This window comes from Neofelis nebulosa, chromosome 10, assembly GCF_028018385.1.
Source record: "Neofelis nebulosa isolate mNeoNeb1 chromosome 10, mNeoNeb1.pri, whole genome shotgun sequence".
Taxonomy (NCBI): Eukaryota; Metazoa; Chordata; class Mammalia; order Carnivora; family Felidae; genus Neofelis; species Neofelis nebulosa.
In genome coordinates this window covers 15,852,846-15,871,447 of record NC_080791.1, presented here as the reverse complement: position 1 = coordinate 15,871,447, position 18,602 = coordinate 15,852,846, and the positions used below count along the sequence as shown (strand labels likewise).

The window sequence follows — 18,602 nt, the reverse complement described above, 5'->3', positions numbered from 1 at the left end:
GAGCACCCTGAAAGGCTTTCTCCCCTTTCTGAAATTTTAAGGCCACGGCATAGAAACACAACCCTGAAAAGGGTGGGAAGAGACAAAGGGTAGGACTATTCTGCCCACAAGGATGTGGACTGCTAAGGGGACAGAGGCCTCAAAAGGAGCGGGGATGGGGTCTGAAAGGAGGAGAAAAAAACCCTGGCCCGTCTTTAATCTACTGACGTTAAGACTCCTTATAGAATCATATTAACAAAAGCCAATGTGAGTTGGAAAAGTTACCCTTATTATCGGGTGGAAGAGAGATTTTAACACCTGACAATCCTGCGCCACCTCCGCCAGCTGCTTCACGCTCCTCTGTCCTGTTTTCTACATAAGAGCTAATGGCTAATTATCTGTAAGGACTTAGGCACGCGGTCCAGACTCCTCTCAGCATGGTTCTGGGCTTTAATCCTCCAGGAACTGAACTGTTAGACGTTGCTCTGCTCTGCGTATTTTATTTTTTGTTATGCACAGTTTAGTTAAGCTTAACAATCGAAAATAAAGATAGCACATTTAGTGCTAGAATTCACAACAATCCTTGAGAGGACTTTCCCCTCATTTAACCACTGCATAGGCTTAACTGTTACCCCTAATTCAAGTTAAGACATTGATTGTCTATTGTTAGCTGACCGCCACTCTGCCTCTATCCTAAGGTACCCTAAAGTCCGGAGGAATGCAAAAAGTGTAATGACCTCTTGTTATTTTCTGTCTTCAAAACATCATCCTCTTTTTCCAACGTGACACCCCACATTCTTCCTTTGGGGATCCATCCCATTCCCAGCCCATGTGTTCAGAAGATGGTCTCACACATTAGCTTTAGGAATGGGCATATGAATCTGGCCTGGCCAAAAAGAGTACAGCGTATTCTGGCCAAAGTGACTGAGGGATGGGCACAAGACCCTAACAAGGCCTATCAGAATCAATGAACATCCAGCTTTAGGCCTTTGGCTGAAATGTACAGAAACAGGAACTCTTTTTTCCTGCTTGGATTGTTAGGGGGTATGATAGAATCCTGGAATTGTGATCTTTCCATTATCTAGAAAAGCCTTAGCCCAAAACTAAGTAACCTATAGGAAAAGAGTTGAGAGATGGAAAGGAAAAGTCTTTCAGTGTGTGTGTGTGTGTGTGTGTGTGTGTGTGTGTAAATATACAACATATGGTATATAACATATAACATATAATATACAATATATAGTATATATATACACACATATATACAAATATATATAAAAGCCAATTCAAAGGGGTTTAAAAATTTTTTTTTTAATGTTTATTTTTGAGAGAGAGAGAGAGAGAGAGAGAGGCAGACATACAGAATGTGAGCCGGGAGGGGCAGAAGGAGAGGGAGGCACACAATCCGAAGCAGGCTCCAGGCTCTGAGCTGTCAGCACAGAGCCCGAAGTGGGCTCGAACTCACGAGCTGTGAGATCATGACCTGAGCCGAAGTCGGACGCTTAACCGACTGAACCACCCAGGCACCCCTCCAAGGGGTTTTTATTTTTTTTTTATTTATTTTTTTTTATTTAAAATTTTTTTTTTTTCAACGTTTTTTATTTATTTTGGGGACAGAGAGAGACAGAGCATGAACGGGGGAGGGGCAGAGAGAGAGGGAGACACAGAATCGGAAACAGGCTCCAGGCTCCGAGCCATCAGCCCAGAGCCTGACGCGGGGCTCGAACTCACGGACCGCGAGATCGTGACCTGGCTGAAGTCGGACGCTTAACCGACTGCGCCACCCAGGCGCCCCCCCTCCAAGGGGTTTTTAAACACACAACTGAGGAGCGCCAGGCTGGCTCCGTCAGTAGAGAATGCAACTCCTGATCTCAGGGTTCTAAGTTTGAGCCCCACACTGGGTATAGAGATTACTTAAAAATAGGATCTTATTAAAGAAAACCCCCACAATTGAAAAGAGTTTAGTTTAATACAAAGGAGATGATGCATCATCTGCACCATGTTTGTAGAAAGGAAGTTGAAAGCTAGGAATACAGAACATATGAAAAGATAGGATCCTAAGACTATCAAGGCAAATGAACAGGGCTTATGATAATAAATGGCATTATTTCCTCCTTTCTCAATACTATACTGTCATATTATAAAAAGAAGCTAGCTTCCCATTACATTTTATCTATATTAATAGGATTTATAACTTTCTATGCTGTATTCCTAATGCAAATCTCCTACCCTGCTAGACAGGAAGCAATTTGAGTACATTTTCACGTCTGATTAGTTTTTCTTCCGTGTCTGGCATTATATATCACCATCACAAAATCCCACATACATATTTATTAAATGATTTAACCTTACATGTAATTACTCCTGACCTTGTAATCAATAGCAGCACCCATGATCCTACAAGGGCTTTGCTATGTGTCTTGGGTCACAGTAGGAGCTCAAACTTCCAGGCCAGACACTTGTGGCTCTTTGGTATCTCAGCATGTGTAGGGTACAGACGGAAATAAATATCTTGTCATCTCCGCTATATGTCTTTTTGAAGAACAAAAGCTTTTGCCTGTCCTCACTAAGTTCATCTTTTTCGTATGAACTTCAACTCTGTGCACAAGCTACTGTCGTAGTCAAATGGCAAATACTGTGTAACCACTTACAGAAAAGTTTCATAGGAAAAGGGAGGAATGATCACTTGATGGGAGTCTTTGTGGAGATGATCAATGGTCTCACAAATGTTAAGAGCACCTAGATATCACCCACTCCAAAAGATCTGATAAAATGGAACCCTGATATTTTGTTTTAATATTCAATGGCACGGATTATTTATAATCTTCTGTTTTCAACTGCCATACAGAGATAGAGCACCATCCTGTTGGTGACACCACCAACCCTTAAGAGCTTTTGGATTTGATTCTTTTTTTTTTTTTTTTTTTTAATGTTTATTTATTTATTTTTGAGACACAGAGAGAACACAAGCAGGGCAGGGGCAGACAGAGAGGAAGACACAGAATCCAAAGCAGGCTCCAGACTCTGAGCTGTCAGCACAGAACCCGAGGTGGGGCTTGAACCCACGAACTGAGATCATAACCTGAGCAGCCGTCGGACGCTCAACTGACTGAGCCACCCAGGTGCCCCGGATTTGATTCCTTTTTAATATTTCCTACTTAAAAACACAATTCACTCAGATAATACTCCCTGCAAGGGTCTACATCTATAATAGCTACTTATTTCCAGTCCTACAAAAATCCTTTCATCCCCACCTCCATTCAATCTTTTGTTTATGAACAGTACTGCTAATCCCTAAGGACCAATATCAGCTCTTAAAAAGGTGAGCACACAAATGTTTTAACATCAGACTTAGTAATGCTTTTAAACAGAAATATGTAGAATACTTCATAAAACTGGATTGGCAAAATCAAGCTCTACTAAACCATACTCAGTAAGGTCTCTGTCCTGGTGAGTAATACATACATTAAACCAAAAAAGAATTAAAATGTTTTCATTGTTATATGTTCCACGCCCAAATCCTTTCAGGTCCTGATAATGTGGCAAGAGATCCTAACAACATTTCAGCAAGTTAGAAGGATCTCATCAAGTTAAAAAGCCGACAGCATTCTTTCCTGGGTCCCATTTTATCTCAGGAGGACTCCCATGTGAGACCAAAACAGTGAGACTAAACACATCCTTGTTCTGGGAGTGAAAAACTGATCCCAAACAGAAGGCCCATCAAATATAAGCTCCCGAGCTGTGGTTACGCAATCTTATTAGTGTCTTCTACACCCTTTTACTGAGGGAGAACGAAGCAGAGTGCCAGGAGAGTTCTGAGTAGTGAACTGATCAGGTGGCTGAAGAAATGTCACTATCTTGCCATATGTATTCAGCTGGCTTGATTACTGCGTCCCGTGCTTAATATTACCTTCTTTGGTATCTGGCTATTTGCTGTCTACGCTTTACATGTCATCCCTCCAGGTTCCAGAAGGGATTCGCGGCAAGGAAGGAGACCCACCCACTCGGCGCTCATTCCAGAGGAAGGAAGTCAAAGATAATGCATGGCCAGTATTCTGCGCTTTTCCTGGAAGGGAATGGCAAAGGAGGGGAGAGATGCCAGAAGCTGGGGGCACTGTAAAGGGTTCCCAAATCAGACAGAGTCGAAGTTCATGAAGGAGAGGGTCAAGGGTCAGGAAAGCACAGGAGAAGGAATTTGGAGGCAAAAGTGCAGAGGCCCGGAGCGGCATTCAACTAGGAGAAAAATATCCCATCGCAGACTCAACGACCCCCTCCCCTGAAGCTATTTCCTCTCTTACCAGAGCCTGAAAGGCCAGCAGCGACGACACGACAGAAGTCTTAGCGGCCGAAGGGTTCCCACTTCCGACTCAGCACGACAACCGGAGCTTACATCACGACCAGGCGCCAGGCCTTGCGGAATCTCATCCGGGCGCCGGAAACAGGGTGTGCCGCCCAGCTCGGGGAACTGGCGCGCAAATACCTCGACGGCGCATGCGCCAGCCTGGTGGGCGGGGCGGAAGTGCCTCTGGGCTCCTGGGGGGGCGGGGCCGGGTTGGAGGAGGGGCTGAGAAAGACTGCATTGGGGAGGTGGGGTGTCCGCGGGGCCGCCTGGAGCTTGGTGAAATATGAGTGTCGTGCCTTTTTGAAGCAGCTTCTGTTGCTCTTCATAGATTATTATTTCATGAGGCAACAACAGCAGCAATAACAACAATAATAATAACAAAATGTTGAGCTCTTATTAGGTGTCAGGCAGTGTGCTAAGATACGGTAGCTTTGGATTTTATTTTTCTTGCTGTAAAGTGTCAATATGCATGCTACAAGGTTACTTTGAGGTACACAAAGGCTGTGAAAGCAGCATACTTTTCAAGAGTGCAAGTGAAAAGACAATTCATAGCATGAAACACAATATTTGTAAATCATATATCCGACAAAGGATTCTCATCCAAAGTATATAAAGAACTTATACAACTCAACAACAAAACCCCCACACAATGTGATTCAAAAATGGGCAATGGACTTCAATCGACATTTCTCCAAGGAGGATATACAAATGGCCAATAAGCACACGAAAAGATGCTCAATGTCGCTAATTAGGGAAATGCAAATTGAAACTGCAATGAAATAACACCTCACATTCTTTAGGAAGAAGCCTATTACCAAAATAAATAAATAAATAAATAAATAAATAAATAAATAAAAAGAAAGGAAAAAAAAGAAAAAGAAAAAGGAAAATATGTGTTGTTGTCGAGAAAAATAGGAACCCTTGAGCGTTGCTGATGGGAATGTAAAATAGTGCAGCACTTCGGGGAAATTTTTGGTGGTTCCTCAAATGGTTAAACATAGAATTACCATATGATGCAATAAATTCCACTTCTGGGTGTAAACCTCAAAGAATTGAAGGCAGAGACTCAAACAAGTACTTGTACACCAATGTTCGTAGCAAAATTATTCATACTAGCCAAAAGGTGGAAACAACCCAAAATGTCCAGGGACGAATGAATGAATAAACAAAATGTGGTATATACCTACAATTGACTGTTATGCAGCCTTAAAAAGTCTGAAATTCTAATACATGCTGTAACATGGATAAACTTTGAAAACATTGTTATGTGAAATCAGCCAGAGACAAGAGGGCAAATATTGTGTAATTCCATTTATTTGTGGTACCTAGCATAGACAAATTCATAGACATAGAAAAGTAGAATAGAGGTTATTAGGAGCTGGGGGGAAGGGAAGAATGGGGAATTATTGTTTAATGGGTACAGAGGTTGAGATGATGAAAAGTCCTTGAAATGGATAGAGGTGATGGTTGCACAACACTGTAAATGTACTTGTCTGGTGAGATTGGAGTGGTGACACCACTTAAAATCAATAGGCACAAGATGGATCATTCAAAAAATAGTTCCGGGGGGCACCTGGGTGGCTCAGTTGGTTAGGGGTCCACTTCTTGGTTTATGCTCAGGTCATGATCTCATGTTCATAGGTTCAAGACCCTCGTTGGGCTCTGCGGTGACAGTGAAGAGCCTGCTTGGGATTCTCCCTCTCTCTCTGCCCCTCCCCGTCTCATGCTGAATCTGTCTCTCTCAAAATAAATAAATAAACTTAAAAAAAAAAATAGTTCTGGAATAACTGGATAGCTATACAGTTTAAAAGTTAGTCAATATATTTGGCCTTTGCATTAAAATTAATTCAAGATGGATCAAAGATTTAAATGTATAAAATGACACCATAGAAATGCAGGTGGAATTCATAGGAAAAAATTCTTAAAAGAATAATCTTAAAATGGGGAAGACCTTTCTAAATAGGAAAGAGCCTAGAGTGCTTGAGCTGCAGGAACTGGGTCCAGCCCTCGAGGGACCTGTGCCCTGACCCTCCCCAGTGGCCTTCTTTGTATCAGCTTTTCTGCTGCTGCAGCAGATACTTTCAGGTGCAACTTCCTGCAAGGTGGGGCACCTATCTCAGGCAGGTTTTGTGCACCCCACTGACTACTCCACAGCGCCCTCGCTGCCGGTGGCCTCAGGATGAAAGCGGAGACTCCTGTGAACAGCACAATGAGTACTGAGCAAGCCCGCAAGATGGTGAAACAGCTGAAGAGTGAAGCCACCTTGTGCCGGATAAAGCCGGCACTGAAGAGTGAAGCCACCTTGCGCCTTGTGCTGTGTTCAAGGCAGCAGCAGACTTGATGGCTTACTGTGATGTCCACTCCTGCGAGGATCCCCTCATCACCCCTGTGCCCACTTTGGAGAACCTCTTCTGGGAGAAGAGGTTCTTCTGTGCCCTCCTTTGAATTGCTCTGTCCCCCGCCCCCCACACACAAGCTCTTCACCTTTCCCTCTCCTAGGCCCTTCCTTAGGTCAGTAATTGTTGTGAGCCCCCGAGGGTCCCTGCATCCCATCCCTAGCCCTTGTCCAACCCTGTGAGGTACTCTGAAGCTCTCTGTCACCTATCTGTCGACCCATTTTGTCTCCCACTGCAGCTGAGCTCAAGTACCCCCTGACTGGGGGAGGCCCCTTTAGCTCCATCCCCAGAAGGGCCGTCAGACTCTGCCAGGATCCTGCTGGCTTCTCTCTGTGACTGGTCAGACAATGGAGAGAGGGATAGCCCGGGTCAGTGCTCTCAGTCTCACCTGGAGCTATGAGAAGGGTAAAACCATTTAAAGAATAAAGTCATCCAGACTCTCAAAAAAAAAAAAAAAAGGAAACAACCTAGAAGCCATAAAAGACCAATGAATTCTACTATATGCAGATATTTGTAAAATGTGCACAGAAAACCAATCATCATCAAGTCAAAGAACAAATACCAAAGTTGGAAAAATATTTGCAACTAATATCACAGACAAAAGATCTAGTTTCCCACATATGTAAAGAGCTGTTGCAAGTCAATAAGAAAAAGAGAAAAAGATATGAGCCTATATATCATGAGAGGGAAAAACTCGTGGCTCTCATTTTTTATAAGAAGAATGTAAATTAAAACTACACTGAGATGCTATATTTAACTTATCAGATTGGCAAAGCTCAAAAAGTATGGAGTAAAAGACACTCTCGATTATTATTATTAGGAGTATATACTGGTCCAACCTCCATTAAGTGCAATTTGGCAATATTTAATAAAATTGCAAGTGCAGACACATTACAGTATCCAAAGTTCATTTATTTGTATTTGTTACAAATAGTCTTAAGCATGTTCAAATGTCACAACTAAAACTATGGAAATTTTAACTGTAAAAAGAAGACATAGAAGAAATTTTTGTGATCTTGGGTTTGGCAAAGAGTTCTTAGACATGATACCAAAAGCACAATCCATAAGAGAAAAAATGGATAAAATGGACTTCATCAAAATTAAAATTTCTTTGTGCTTCAAAAGTCACCATGAAGAGAATGAGAAGGCAAGCCACAGACTGGTAGATGTATTTCCAAATAATGTCTTGTAATAAAAGACTTATATTCAAAATATATAAGAACTCTTTCAATTCAACAGTGAGACAAAAAAAAAAAACTAAAAAAAAAAAAGATTTGAATAGACATTTCACAAAAAATGTAAGAAAGGCTAATAAGCATGTGAAAAGATGTTCAACATCATTAGTCATTAGGGAAATGCAAATTAAAGGTCCAGTAAATACCATTTTATACCTACGAGAATGGCTATACTAAAAAAATATATATAGTAACAAATATTGGTGAGGATGTGGAGAAACAGAAACCCTCACCCATTGCTAGTGGGAATGTAAAATGGTACAGGGAGGTTCTTAAAAGGCTAAACAGAGATTTACCATACAACCTAGCAATTCTTCACACCCATGAATCAACCCGAGAAAAATGAAGACACCCACACAAAGATTAACATGAGAATGTCCAGAGTAGCTTGTATAATTCCATTTATATGAAATGTCCAGAAAAGGCAAATCTGATGAGACAGAAAAGATAATAGTCATCGCCTGGGGCTGAGGGTGGGAACAGGGAATGACTGGAAACAGCACAAGGAATCTGAAGAAGGCAATGAAAATGTTCTACAACTGGTTTATGGTGATGAGGGTACAATTGAGTAAATTCTCTAACACGGAGAACAGGAGAAATTGCTTAAAATGAGTGAATTTTATGGCATGTAAACTATACCTCAATACAATTATTTTTTTTAGATGACACTTATACAATGTTAGTCATTACAGCATTGTAAGAACAAAATATTGGAAGCAACTTAAATGCCCATCAGTAGAGCATTGGTTAAATAAAATATAGCGTATCTGTACAACGTGGCTGCATTAAAAAAAAAGTTCCTTTACTTATTGATATGAAATAATCTTAAGGTTATTTTTTTAAAAAGTTTATTTATCTATTTTGAGAGAGACAGAGAGACAGAGAGAAAGAGGTTGGGGCAGAGAGAGAGAGAGAGAGAGAGAGAATCCCAAGCAGGCTTCACACTGTCAGCACAGAGCCCAACGTGGGGCTTGAACTCATGAACCATGAGATCATAACCTGAGCTGAGATGAAAAGTCAGATGCTCAACTGACTGAGCCACCCAGCTGCGTCAATCTTAGGGTTTTATTAGGTGAAAGTGCAAGATGGAGATAGCATGATACCATTGGTGTGAAAAATAGGGAAAGGGAGAATAATATGTACTTAAGAGCTTGCTTGTGTATGCCTAGAATACTCTGATTTATAACACCTTATATGAAACTAGTATGTTGTTTTGTCTCTGGAGAGGACAGCTGAATGGCTGGGGATGGAGGTGGAGGGAGACCTTTCATTGCATATTTAAACCAAGTAAATTATGACACATACAAAAAGTAAACAAAAATTAAAACTTTAAAAAATAATATTCAAATAGAGGGGTTATTAGATCTTTTCAATTTTCTTTTACAGAAAAACTACCTTCCAATAGGTGGCGCTCCTGCAACACCATACATATTATTTTCCTTTAATTTTGTTTTATTTTGAGAAAAATCCAAATTTGTTCTGATGGCCTTTCTTCCCCATTTGTCGCCTTTGGGAAACTTGAATCTAGATTTAGGGCTGAAATTCTCTCAGCTAGGAGTGCTCCAAAACGTATTGCTATGTTCCTGAGACCTATCCAGAAGGGAGGACACCTGGATTGAAAAAAGAAAAATTGGGGTGGGTTCAGAAAACCAAATAATGCTTGGGTCTTGTTTTCCTGATAGACACTTTTCCTGCTTGATTGAATCAGAGCTTCTGATTGATTGATTGGTTGATTGAAAGTTAATAGAGGTCAGTGGTTCTTAACAAAAGGTGATTTTGCCCTGGAGGAGACATTTGAAATATCTGGAGATTTAAAAAAAAAAAAAAAGAAAAAAAGTAAGGTTTATTTATTTTTGAGAGAGAGGGCAAGCGAGCAGGGGAGGGGCAGAAAGAGAGGGGAGACACAGAATCCAAAGCGGGCTCCAGGCTCTGAGCTGTCAACACAGAGTTGGAAGCTTAACCGACTGAGCCACCCAGACGTCCCTATCTGGAGATATTTTTGATTGTTACGGCTGGGGGCACCACTGGCATCTGGCAGATAGAGGGCAGGGATGTTGCTAAAAACCCTACAATGCACAGAGCAGTCCCGCACCACCGAGAATTATCAGTCACCCACTCTCCCCTAAGCTTTAGAGTTGGTTGGGGAAAGGAGACAGACTTGGCAGCAGTTGGAAGGGCAGGTAAAGGAAAGGTAATTTCTTAGAATTGGTATAGAAGAACACACCTACTTTGAGTCCTGAGTTCAATTTTTCCTCAATTGTTTTCCTTGAAGGTGGCTGTAATGGTCATTTTCCCGATCCTTGAGGGGCTAAAAAGGACAGCACGGTCATAAACTCATCCTCCCTCCCCCTCTCTGAATTAATCTGATGCATATTTATTGAGTGCTTTTTCACGTGCAAGCCTTTGGAGCGGGTGCTTCCCTGTCCAGGGGGTGGAGAGAGGACAAGGGGGAAGGGAGGCTCTGTATACAGTTTCTTTGTGTGTCCCTCTTAGCGTGTCCTTCAACTTTTTCTCACTAGATCCTGACCTCAGTCTCTCTCAACCCTTCTTTTTCTTTCATCCATTCTACTCAAAGGGTAACTATGTAATCATCTGGTATGCCCTAAGTAGTTCCTTATCTGTACGGTATCCTCCAAATAACTTTCCCGCCCCCCCTCCAAATTTTACCCCGAATTGTAGCAATGTCTCTTTCATTCCCCCTTCCCTTACCTGGTAGAGCTGGTCATTGGACAACAGAGTCTGCTTGTCCGAAGCTGCACAAAAAATAAACAAAACACTCAAAGTAGAGTGGCTAATAAATTGGGTTCTATTCACACACTAGAGTACTAGCTAGCAGTAAGAATTAGTGAAATACATCTTCATACGAGAATACAGATATATCTCACAAGCATGTTTTTGAGTGAAAGAAACACACACACGAGTATCTTCTATATGAGTCCACTGACATAAGGAGTGAAAACAGGCAAAATTAATCAATGCTGTTAGAAGTCAGGATAGTGCTCACTTTGAGGGCTAGGGAGAGGCCGGAATTGACCACAGAGGGGACTTCTAGGGTGTTGGTAATATTCTCGGTCTTAAACTGGGTGTTGGATTCATGAGTGTGTTTGCTTTGTTTAGCTGTATGCTTGTCACTCATGCATTTTTCTATGTGTAGGTTTTACGACAGTGAAGAGTTTTTTAAAAACACGGAGGAAAATCAGAGGGAGGTGGATCTTGTGACGGGCATGCATGCTGTGAAAAAGCGGTGCCCTTTTCACCCAACTGTGCGCGTCCACAACGCATGCCTACCTCGTCTCTTCTATTGGGTCTATGTCGGTAGGAAGGAAACTGAGGGTCCTAGGTGGCCCCCTCCCTCATTCAAGAACCTTCTTCTTACCTCTTGACTGGCGAACTCCATCCTGTCCAGCAATGAAGTAGACCCCAACAGCAAGGAAGAAAATGCTGATGATCTCAGCGAAGACAAAGCCAGATACGGTGGCTCCGCTTAGTTCAATGCAGTTCTGACACACTGTGGGGAAAGGGAGGGACAAGGTCCTTCAGGGTGTGAAAGTGGTTCTTCTGAATCTTTTTCTCTTGCCTACAAGTGATAATGCCTATATTTAGGGTAGCAGACTCCTCTGTGCATGGTATGGGAAAGGAATTGCCTGGGAGGACGCCTGCATTAAGAATGCAATACTTCTTGATGTCCTTCTGTGGCCCAGGTGTCCTGGGGAAGCAAGCCCATGTAGTCTTACCACCAGGAACTATATGAAATAGAAGGAAGATCAGATCTTCTTCTCTGTGGTCAACTGCCTTCTACATTTGATTGCCGCTCACCTTATAATCTCCTCTGTCTCCCCTAGCTACACCAACTCAGTTTATAGCAGCAAAAGCCGACTGCTCCAATCCGTGGGGGTCCATCCAAAATCAAACCATCCTTTATAGGACCGGTTATGCTTTTCCAAGAAGATTGGGGGAACTGTGTTGTTATATTCAAAAAGAGGCAAGCTGAGATTAAGAGAGCCAGAACGGTTTCGTGTCTATTTCCATACTCGCCCACCCGGGGCAGGAGGCCCGCCAGAACAGCAAGTACTGATTAATTGTACGACAAACAAACCGAAGGGGATTACATACTTCTGAAATACACTTGGAGTGTTCTTGAGCGGTTCTTGGATCCTTGACACCAATATATCCCTTGAGGGTCCTTGATACTGCTTCCCAGATTCTGTATATTTTTATTCTTTTCGTGGGGCTTTATTTCCTTCCCATCTTTAAACCATTTGACATCTTTGTCTGGTGACTCACAAGTCAGAAGTACCGAACCATCTTCTCGATCGCTGTTTACTCTTACCACAGGAATTTCTGAAAAGGGAAAAAGCCATGGTCTGTTAAGGATCTCTCCTCTGGAATTCTCCCTGCCCTGGGGTATCAGGACCAGACCATTACAGCAGTGCTTCTCAAACTTTAATGTGCACATGGATCACATGGGGATCTAGTGAGAATTTCAGGTTCCATTTAGTAGTTCTGGGAAGGGATTGCAATGTGGCATCTCCCAGGTGATGTTAATGCTGTTGGTTCATGAGTCTCACTTTTTTTTTTTTATTTTTTATTTTTTATTTTTTTAAATTTTTTTTTTCAACATTTTTAATTTATTTTTGGGACAGAGAGAGACAGAGCATGAACGGGGGAGGGGCAGAGAGAGAGGGAGACACAGAATCGGAAACAGGCTCCAGGCTCCGAGCCATCAGCCCAGAGCCTGACGCGGGGCTCGAACTCACGGACCGCGAGATCGTGACCTGGCTGAAGTCGGACGCTTAACCGACTGCGCCACCCAGGCGCCCCATGAGTCTCACTTTGAATAGGCCGTAGCTGCTAGTGTCCCGTTTCTACTCCAAGAACTAGAGAATGAATTGCTTAGCTACAGGAAAACTGCCTGTTCGTGACTGGCCACTCATCTGGAAGGCAACGAGAGATTTGCTATTTATCATTCATCATCCTATCCCTTCCATCACTCACTCCTGTAGGACCACTATGGTAGGAACCATATTTCTATGAGATTTGAGGATAGAAAGAAGCCATGCACCCTACCTTGTTTTGACTGGGCCAGAGTACCTGTAGAGATAGAAGACAGAGAGCGGATTAGCTGGGCATAGAGTCATTCAGATGCCCTGAGGTAGCATTTCCATTGTCATTCGAGGCCAAGATAGATCGCGCGATCCTAATCTACGGGAGTGGACGGTATTTATACTTATTTCATTGAAGTGTAGCCTAAATCATCAAATTGAATTCAGGGTGCTGTATAATAATGTGTCTGGTGTTTGTCCTGGATTCCTGGGAGGGAGTTTCTAAAGCCTTGGAATTTCATGAGCGATAGGATTGTCTGTTATTCTTAGTGGGCTTTTGGACCATATATGAGTTTATGTTAATGAGATGACTCAGGATGGGGCTGGTCAAGAACCATGTAATCCAGGACTTTGAGCCCTGGAAGGGAAGGGGGCTGGAGATTGAGTTCCGTCACATGGCCAATTATTCAATCAATTATACCTATGTCATGAAACCCCAATAAAAACTCAGTGCACAGGCACCTGGGTGGCTCAGTCAGTTGAACGTCTGACTCTTGATTTCAGGGTGGGTCATGATCCCAGGGTCGTGAGATTGAGCCTCATGTTAGGCTCCGTGCCGAGCAGGGAGCCTGCTTGAGACTCTCTCTCTCTCCCTCTGCCCCTCTCCCATGCTCACACGCTCTCTCTGTCTCAAATAAAATGAAAAAAAAAAACAACAACCCAACAACAACCAAAAACCTCAGTGGAACTTCCTTGTTGGTAAACACAATGTATTAGGAGGGTGATGTACTCTGATTCCACAGGGAGAAAGCACAGAAGCTCTGTGTTCAGGGCCCTCTCAGACTTTACTTTATGTGCTTCTTCATGGAAAATCCTGATTTTATTTTTTTATACTAAAACTGTAATAGTAAATGCGGCACTTTCCCGAGTTCCGTGCGTTGTTCTAACATATTATCAAATCTGGGAACCCTCCAGATTTGTACCCTGTGTGTCAGAAGTGTAGGTGGTATGGGAACCTCTGAACTTGTGCCTGGAATTTAAAATGAGGGCAGTCTTGTTGGGGACAGTGTGCCCTTAACCTGTGGAGTCTGATATTAACTCTGGATGGTTAGCATCAGAACAGTACTGCAATATTCATAAGGGTATTGCCTGTGTAGTCTGGAATGCTCTGCTTTTTTTTTAGCAGCTAAAGTTCTGGCCAAACGTGGGCTTACACCAACTAAAGCCCCTCCCTTTTAAAAAGTTTTTTTTAATGTTTGTTTATTTTTGAGACAGAGAGAGACAGAGCATGACTGGGGGAGGGTCAGAGAGAGGGAGACGCAGAATCTGAAGCAGGCTCCAGGTTCTGAGCTGTCAGCACAGAGCCCGATGTGGGGCTTGAACTCATGGACCGTGAGATCATGACCTGAGCTGAAGTCGGACGCTTAACCAACTGAGCCACCCAGGTGCCCCTACCAACTAAAGACCTTTTTAAAGAAATGTTTATTTATTTATTTTGAGAGAGTGAGGGAGAGTGTGAGCAGGGGAGGGGCAGAGAGAGGGAGAGAGAGAGAGAGGGTCCCAAGCAAGCTCTGTACTAACATCATGGAGCCCAACCTGGGGGTCAATCCCACGAACTGTGAGATCATGATCTGAGATGAAATCAAGAGACCCTTAACTGACTGAGCCACCCAGCCACCCCTACACTAAGTAAAGACTTTTTAAAGTACGTACTTCTAGAATCCTCAGCCTTGGTGATCCGTTTTTTTGTAGAAACCCTGGATGCCGTAGGGGAGGTAGGTATTCAATAGCCCTCAAATCTGTCTCAAAACTCAGGGTAGTAGAGTTGTATGGTGGATGTACTACAGAGCACTGACACGGGAATTCAACTCAAATGAGTTTAATCCAAACTTGAACTAAGCACTGTTATGTACCTGGCATGATTAATCAGTGTGGAAAAAAAAGACTGTAATACAAGAACTAACTTGCTGCTTCCAAAGGGTTTACAATGAAGTAGAAAAAATAAATATGTATGGAATTAATACAATAGAATTTGTCAATTATCTTTAGTACTTCCATGAGTGCATATGAAAGGGGGCAGAAGCTATTGATTTTGCCCAAGAGTGAGGGACAGGGAAACCTTAACAGAGAAGGTGATGTTTGGCTGGGCCTCAAAGAATGATTAGGAATTCACCGGACGCAGAAGAGCATTCTGGGAAGAAAGAATAGACGAGCAAAGACACGGGTTGGAAAAGGACAGAGAGGTAGTGCGTCTAGATGTAGAGCGTGTGATGGGGACAGATAGGGCAGAAGTGAAGTATGATGGGAAAAAAAGGTATGATGGAAACGGTTGGAAGGAGTCAGCTGTTTTAGAACTTCTAGCAGGACTGAACGGATTACTAATAGTACCTAGTACAGTATGTGGAACATGGTCAGAGCTTTACATTTGTTGAATGAATGCATGAATGACTGGATGATTGAATTAAAAAAAAAAAGAAAAGCAAGACAAACCGTTAAGATTTCTTGCTAGCCTTTCTTCCTGACCACCTGGTCATCATGGGAGGGACAAAGAGGTCCCTCATTCTAACTCAGATTTTATAGGAGAGAGGGTCCACCTGATTGCTGACATCTTTTAATTTTGCTTCTCTGAGTCTTACTCCTTTTTAGGGCTTGAGAGCTCATGTAGCCACATTTCCTAGGTTGACTAGTGAGCCAACAGAGCCCCAGAAAGGAGGCATTGTCCAAGTTCACACAGCTCACTGGTGGCTTGTCTTCTTCAAGTCCCCCGCTCAGCCATCACCCAGCTTGGTTTCAGCAAGTGGCATTGCCTTCCACTTAGTTCACTGAGAATGTAGATGCCGTAACGACCTTCTCTGGCTTCCTTTCCATCTACATGCCTACTCATGACTAAAGCCATCTTCCTTTCTCTTCGTCTCAGATGGTAAGGTTGTCTTCTCTGCATCCTTGAGCCCACTCTGGACTCCATCCATCCAACATCAACTCCAGGACCTTGGTCTACTATCGTTTCCTTCAGCCTAGAAACGTGCTCAAATTTCTCTCACACTCAAAAATAGTTCATCTTAGACCCTATTTCCTTTTCTACTTACCACTTAAACTGTCCTCATCCAAACATCTTTAAAGAATAGTCTGGGGGTGCCTGGGTGGCTCAGTCAGTTAAGCATCCGACTTCAGCTCAGGTCATGATCTCACAGTCTGTGAGTTCGAGCCCTGCATTGGGCTCTGTGCTGACAGCTCAGAGCCTGGAGCCCGTTTCAGATTCTGTGTCCCGCTCTCTCTCTCTGCCCCTCCCCTGCTCACGCTCTGTCTCTCTCTGTCTCAAAAATAAGTAAAAACATTAAAATAAATAAATAAATAAACAAACTGAAAATTCTTGAAAAAAAAAATAAAGAATAGTTTGCATTTGGTGCACTTTATCACCTGCCCTGTATCTTCTACATGTTTCCATTCAGTTTCCACTCATACTACCCCACTGAAACTGTTATAAATCAGGCATGGCCCTCCTTTATTTTGCCAGATTCCACAGATTTAAACTTTTAAATATATTCTATCAGCAGACCTTTCTATAATATTTCATACTCTTGGTGATTCTTTCCTTCTAGAAGCTCTCTCCTCCTTTGGTTTTCGATGGTATTGCACTCATCTGGTTATTCCAGCCCTGTGATCATCCTCTTACCTCTTCTTCGAGATGTTTTTCTCTAATGACCCTTTAAAGGTTAATATCTTCTCAGTTCCATCCTCACTCCTCTTCTTTGGGGATCTCACATTGTACTTGTGTGATTTCAACAACTTTTGTGGTTTTAGCCTCCCCCCGGTATGTGGAGAACCATCTCTAGTCCAGATTCCAGGCATTGACCCAGTTCATCTACTTCCTACTGTTTATTTCCAACTGCATATGCATACAGACACCCTTTACTGCACGTTACATTCAATCTGGTGACACTGAGGCTTCTCTCTCCAGTTAGACTATAAGCTCACTAGGGCAGAGGTTTTTATTCATCCTTATATCCTTCTAGCCTGTTATGTAATAGGATCTCACTCATATTTGTTGACCAGTTGACCAGCTGACCAACCAAGTGAGCAAATGCCTTATCGGTCTGTCTGCTGCTCACTCCAGCTCTGCGTTAAGGAACACATACATTTTCTCTTCAGGTTCCTGCCCTGTGCCCTTTGGGGCTACATTCGACCTAAGATGGCGACATCCGGGTCCTCTCTCTAGCCTGTAAAGTCCTCTGTTTTCACTTCTGAAGAGACAGGGACCCCATATCTCTCAAGGGACACTGCTTCTCTCTGGCAAAGAACAGTAAGAGGCTTCATTTTTGCCCTTCCTTCTCGGAATTCTGATGTGATGGCTCTGGTAGGCTTGAGGTTAGAGATCCCAATATTGTTTCCCCCCTGGTGATGATCTCTTCCCCTGAGCCTTCCTCCAGGCGGCCAGAACCCCTTACCTTGAAGAAGAGTGACGGCCAGGATGAGGCCAGCCAGCTGCTTCCCCTGCTCCATGCCAGTCTCTGTCTTGTCCCTGCAGAAGCACTAAGCAACCCCTAGCAGCCAGCTGACCTGTTGAGCAGCTAGTCTGGCTCCGCCCAGCATCCTTCAGGCTGGGGCCCCTGAGAGAAAGCACTGAATCTGAGCCTCCACCCTCTCCTTGAAATGTGGGCAGAAGGGGGCCTCAGCAGGGCTGCAGGTGCAGATGTATTTTGCTCTTCTGTTAAGGAGTGGAGGATGGGAGGTGGCAAGAGGAAGAGGGAGAGAGTGCTGGATCCCCATTGCAGGGACAGCTTGCACAAGAAAACCCCTTGGGTTCTGGGTAGGAGATGGCCTGGGCCCCTCACTTCGTGAGAGAGGTAAACATCTCTGCCACAACCTGTTGCTAGAATCTCAGCCGGTTGCTTGTTGCTAGCTGCTGTTGCCAGAATTAAGGAATTTAGGTGGGGACACTCGTGCTCAGGGCTGGAGATCTGAACACGAGCCCGTCTCAGTCCAGGTGCTTGCTCAGGAATTTTTCACTGCTCTTTTGAGACAAGATCATCAACAAAGTGCCTGCCTGGAAGAGAATAGGAAGAATAATTGCGAGGGGACAGGCCATATATTTCCAAGGGCCAGAGCCTGAACAGAGCTTCCAGGATGTTAAGGTTCGTCTCCCTCAGCAGGTCAGTCAGTGAGTCAACAAACACGTACAGAGATCTTGTGACGTGCCGGACATGAGCCAGGTATTGGAGATACAGAAGGGAACAACCAAACCCACGTTATCTCTGCCCTCGGGTAAATTATAGTCCAACTCTGGCAGTGTAGAGAGTTTGGACCCCCATAGGCCTCAGGGGGAAAACGTCCACCTGTCTCCTGGGGAGGCTCACTCTGCCTGTGGGTCAATCATATTGTTTTTAATAGTTACTTCTTATTGAGCAAATATGATGTGTCAGGCACAATGCAAACTTTTTGTCCAAATCATTACTGTGATACTGGGGTAATCAGGCTCTGAAAAATTCCCTGACTGGCCCAGGCCCTGTGGGTAGGCAGTATAGAAGCCAGGATTCCAATGTCTGGCTGAGGGCGGTGGGGGTGGTTGGTGGGGTTCCAAAGCCCAGCCTCCTACTGGTGGGAAGTTACTTAG

The 18,602-nt window shown here is 43.4% G+C and overlaps 3 protein-coding genes across 7 annotated transcripts in view; 1 reads left to right on the top strand and 2 right to left on the bottom strand.

Moving 5' to 3' along the window:
• UBE4A (ubiquitination factor E4A) overlaps window positions 1–4,428 on the bottom strand; it is a 36,206-nt gene extending 31,778 nt beyond the window's left edge. For both annotated transcript variants that reach the window (XM_058686874.1, XM_058686875.1), the window contains exon 1: window positions 4,275–4,428. The gene's annotated coding sequence lies outside the window, so the exon portion shown is untranslated. The remainder of the gene's footprint in view (window positions 1–4,274) is intronic.
• Window positions 4,429–6,497: 2,069 nt separating this feature from the next.
• LOC131486890 (guanine nucleotide-binding protein G(I)/G(S)/G(O) subunit gamma-3-like) lies at window positions 6,498–6,777 on the top strand. The gene is made up of 2 exons (XM_058686913.1): window positions 6,498–6,596; window positions 6,635–6,777. The coding sequence occupies exons 1-2, from the start codon at window positions 6,498–6,500 to the stop codon at window positions 6,761–6,763; spliced, it is 228 nt and encodes a 75-aa protein (XP_058542896.1). The 3' UTR covers window positions 6,764–6,777.
• Window positions 6,778–7,605: 828 nt separating this feature from the next.
• LOC131486886 (T-cell surface glycoprotein CD3 gamma chain) lies at window positions 7,606–17,593 on the bottom strand. 4 transcript variants are annotated; one of them, XM_058686906.1, is made up of 7 exons: window positions 17,437–17,593; window positions 13,017–13,040; window positions 12,063–12,290; window positions 11,326–11,457; window positions 10,659–10,702; window positions 10,174–10,257; window positions 7,606–9,559 (listed from the first exon to the last, which is right to left on the bottom strand). In XM_058686906.1, the coding sequence occupies exons 1-6, from the start codon at window positions 17,489–17,491 to the stop codon at window positions 10,192–10,194; spliced, it is 549 nt and encodes a 182-aa protein (XP_058542889.1). In that variant the 5' UTR covers window positions 17,492–17,593; the 3' UTR covers window positions 7,606–9,559; window positions 10,174–10,191. The 4 variants fall into 4 exon arrangements, with proteins under 4 accessions (XP_058542889.1, XP_058542891.1, XP_058542887.1 ...); XM_058686908.1 differs by having other exon boundaries at window positions 10,178–10,257; XM_058686904.1 differs by having other exon boundaries at window positions 7,606–9,752; window positions 17,437–17,592.
• Window positions 17,594–18,602: the final 1,009 nt, after the last annotated feature.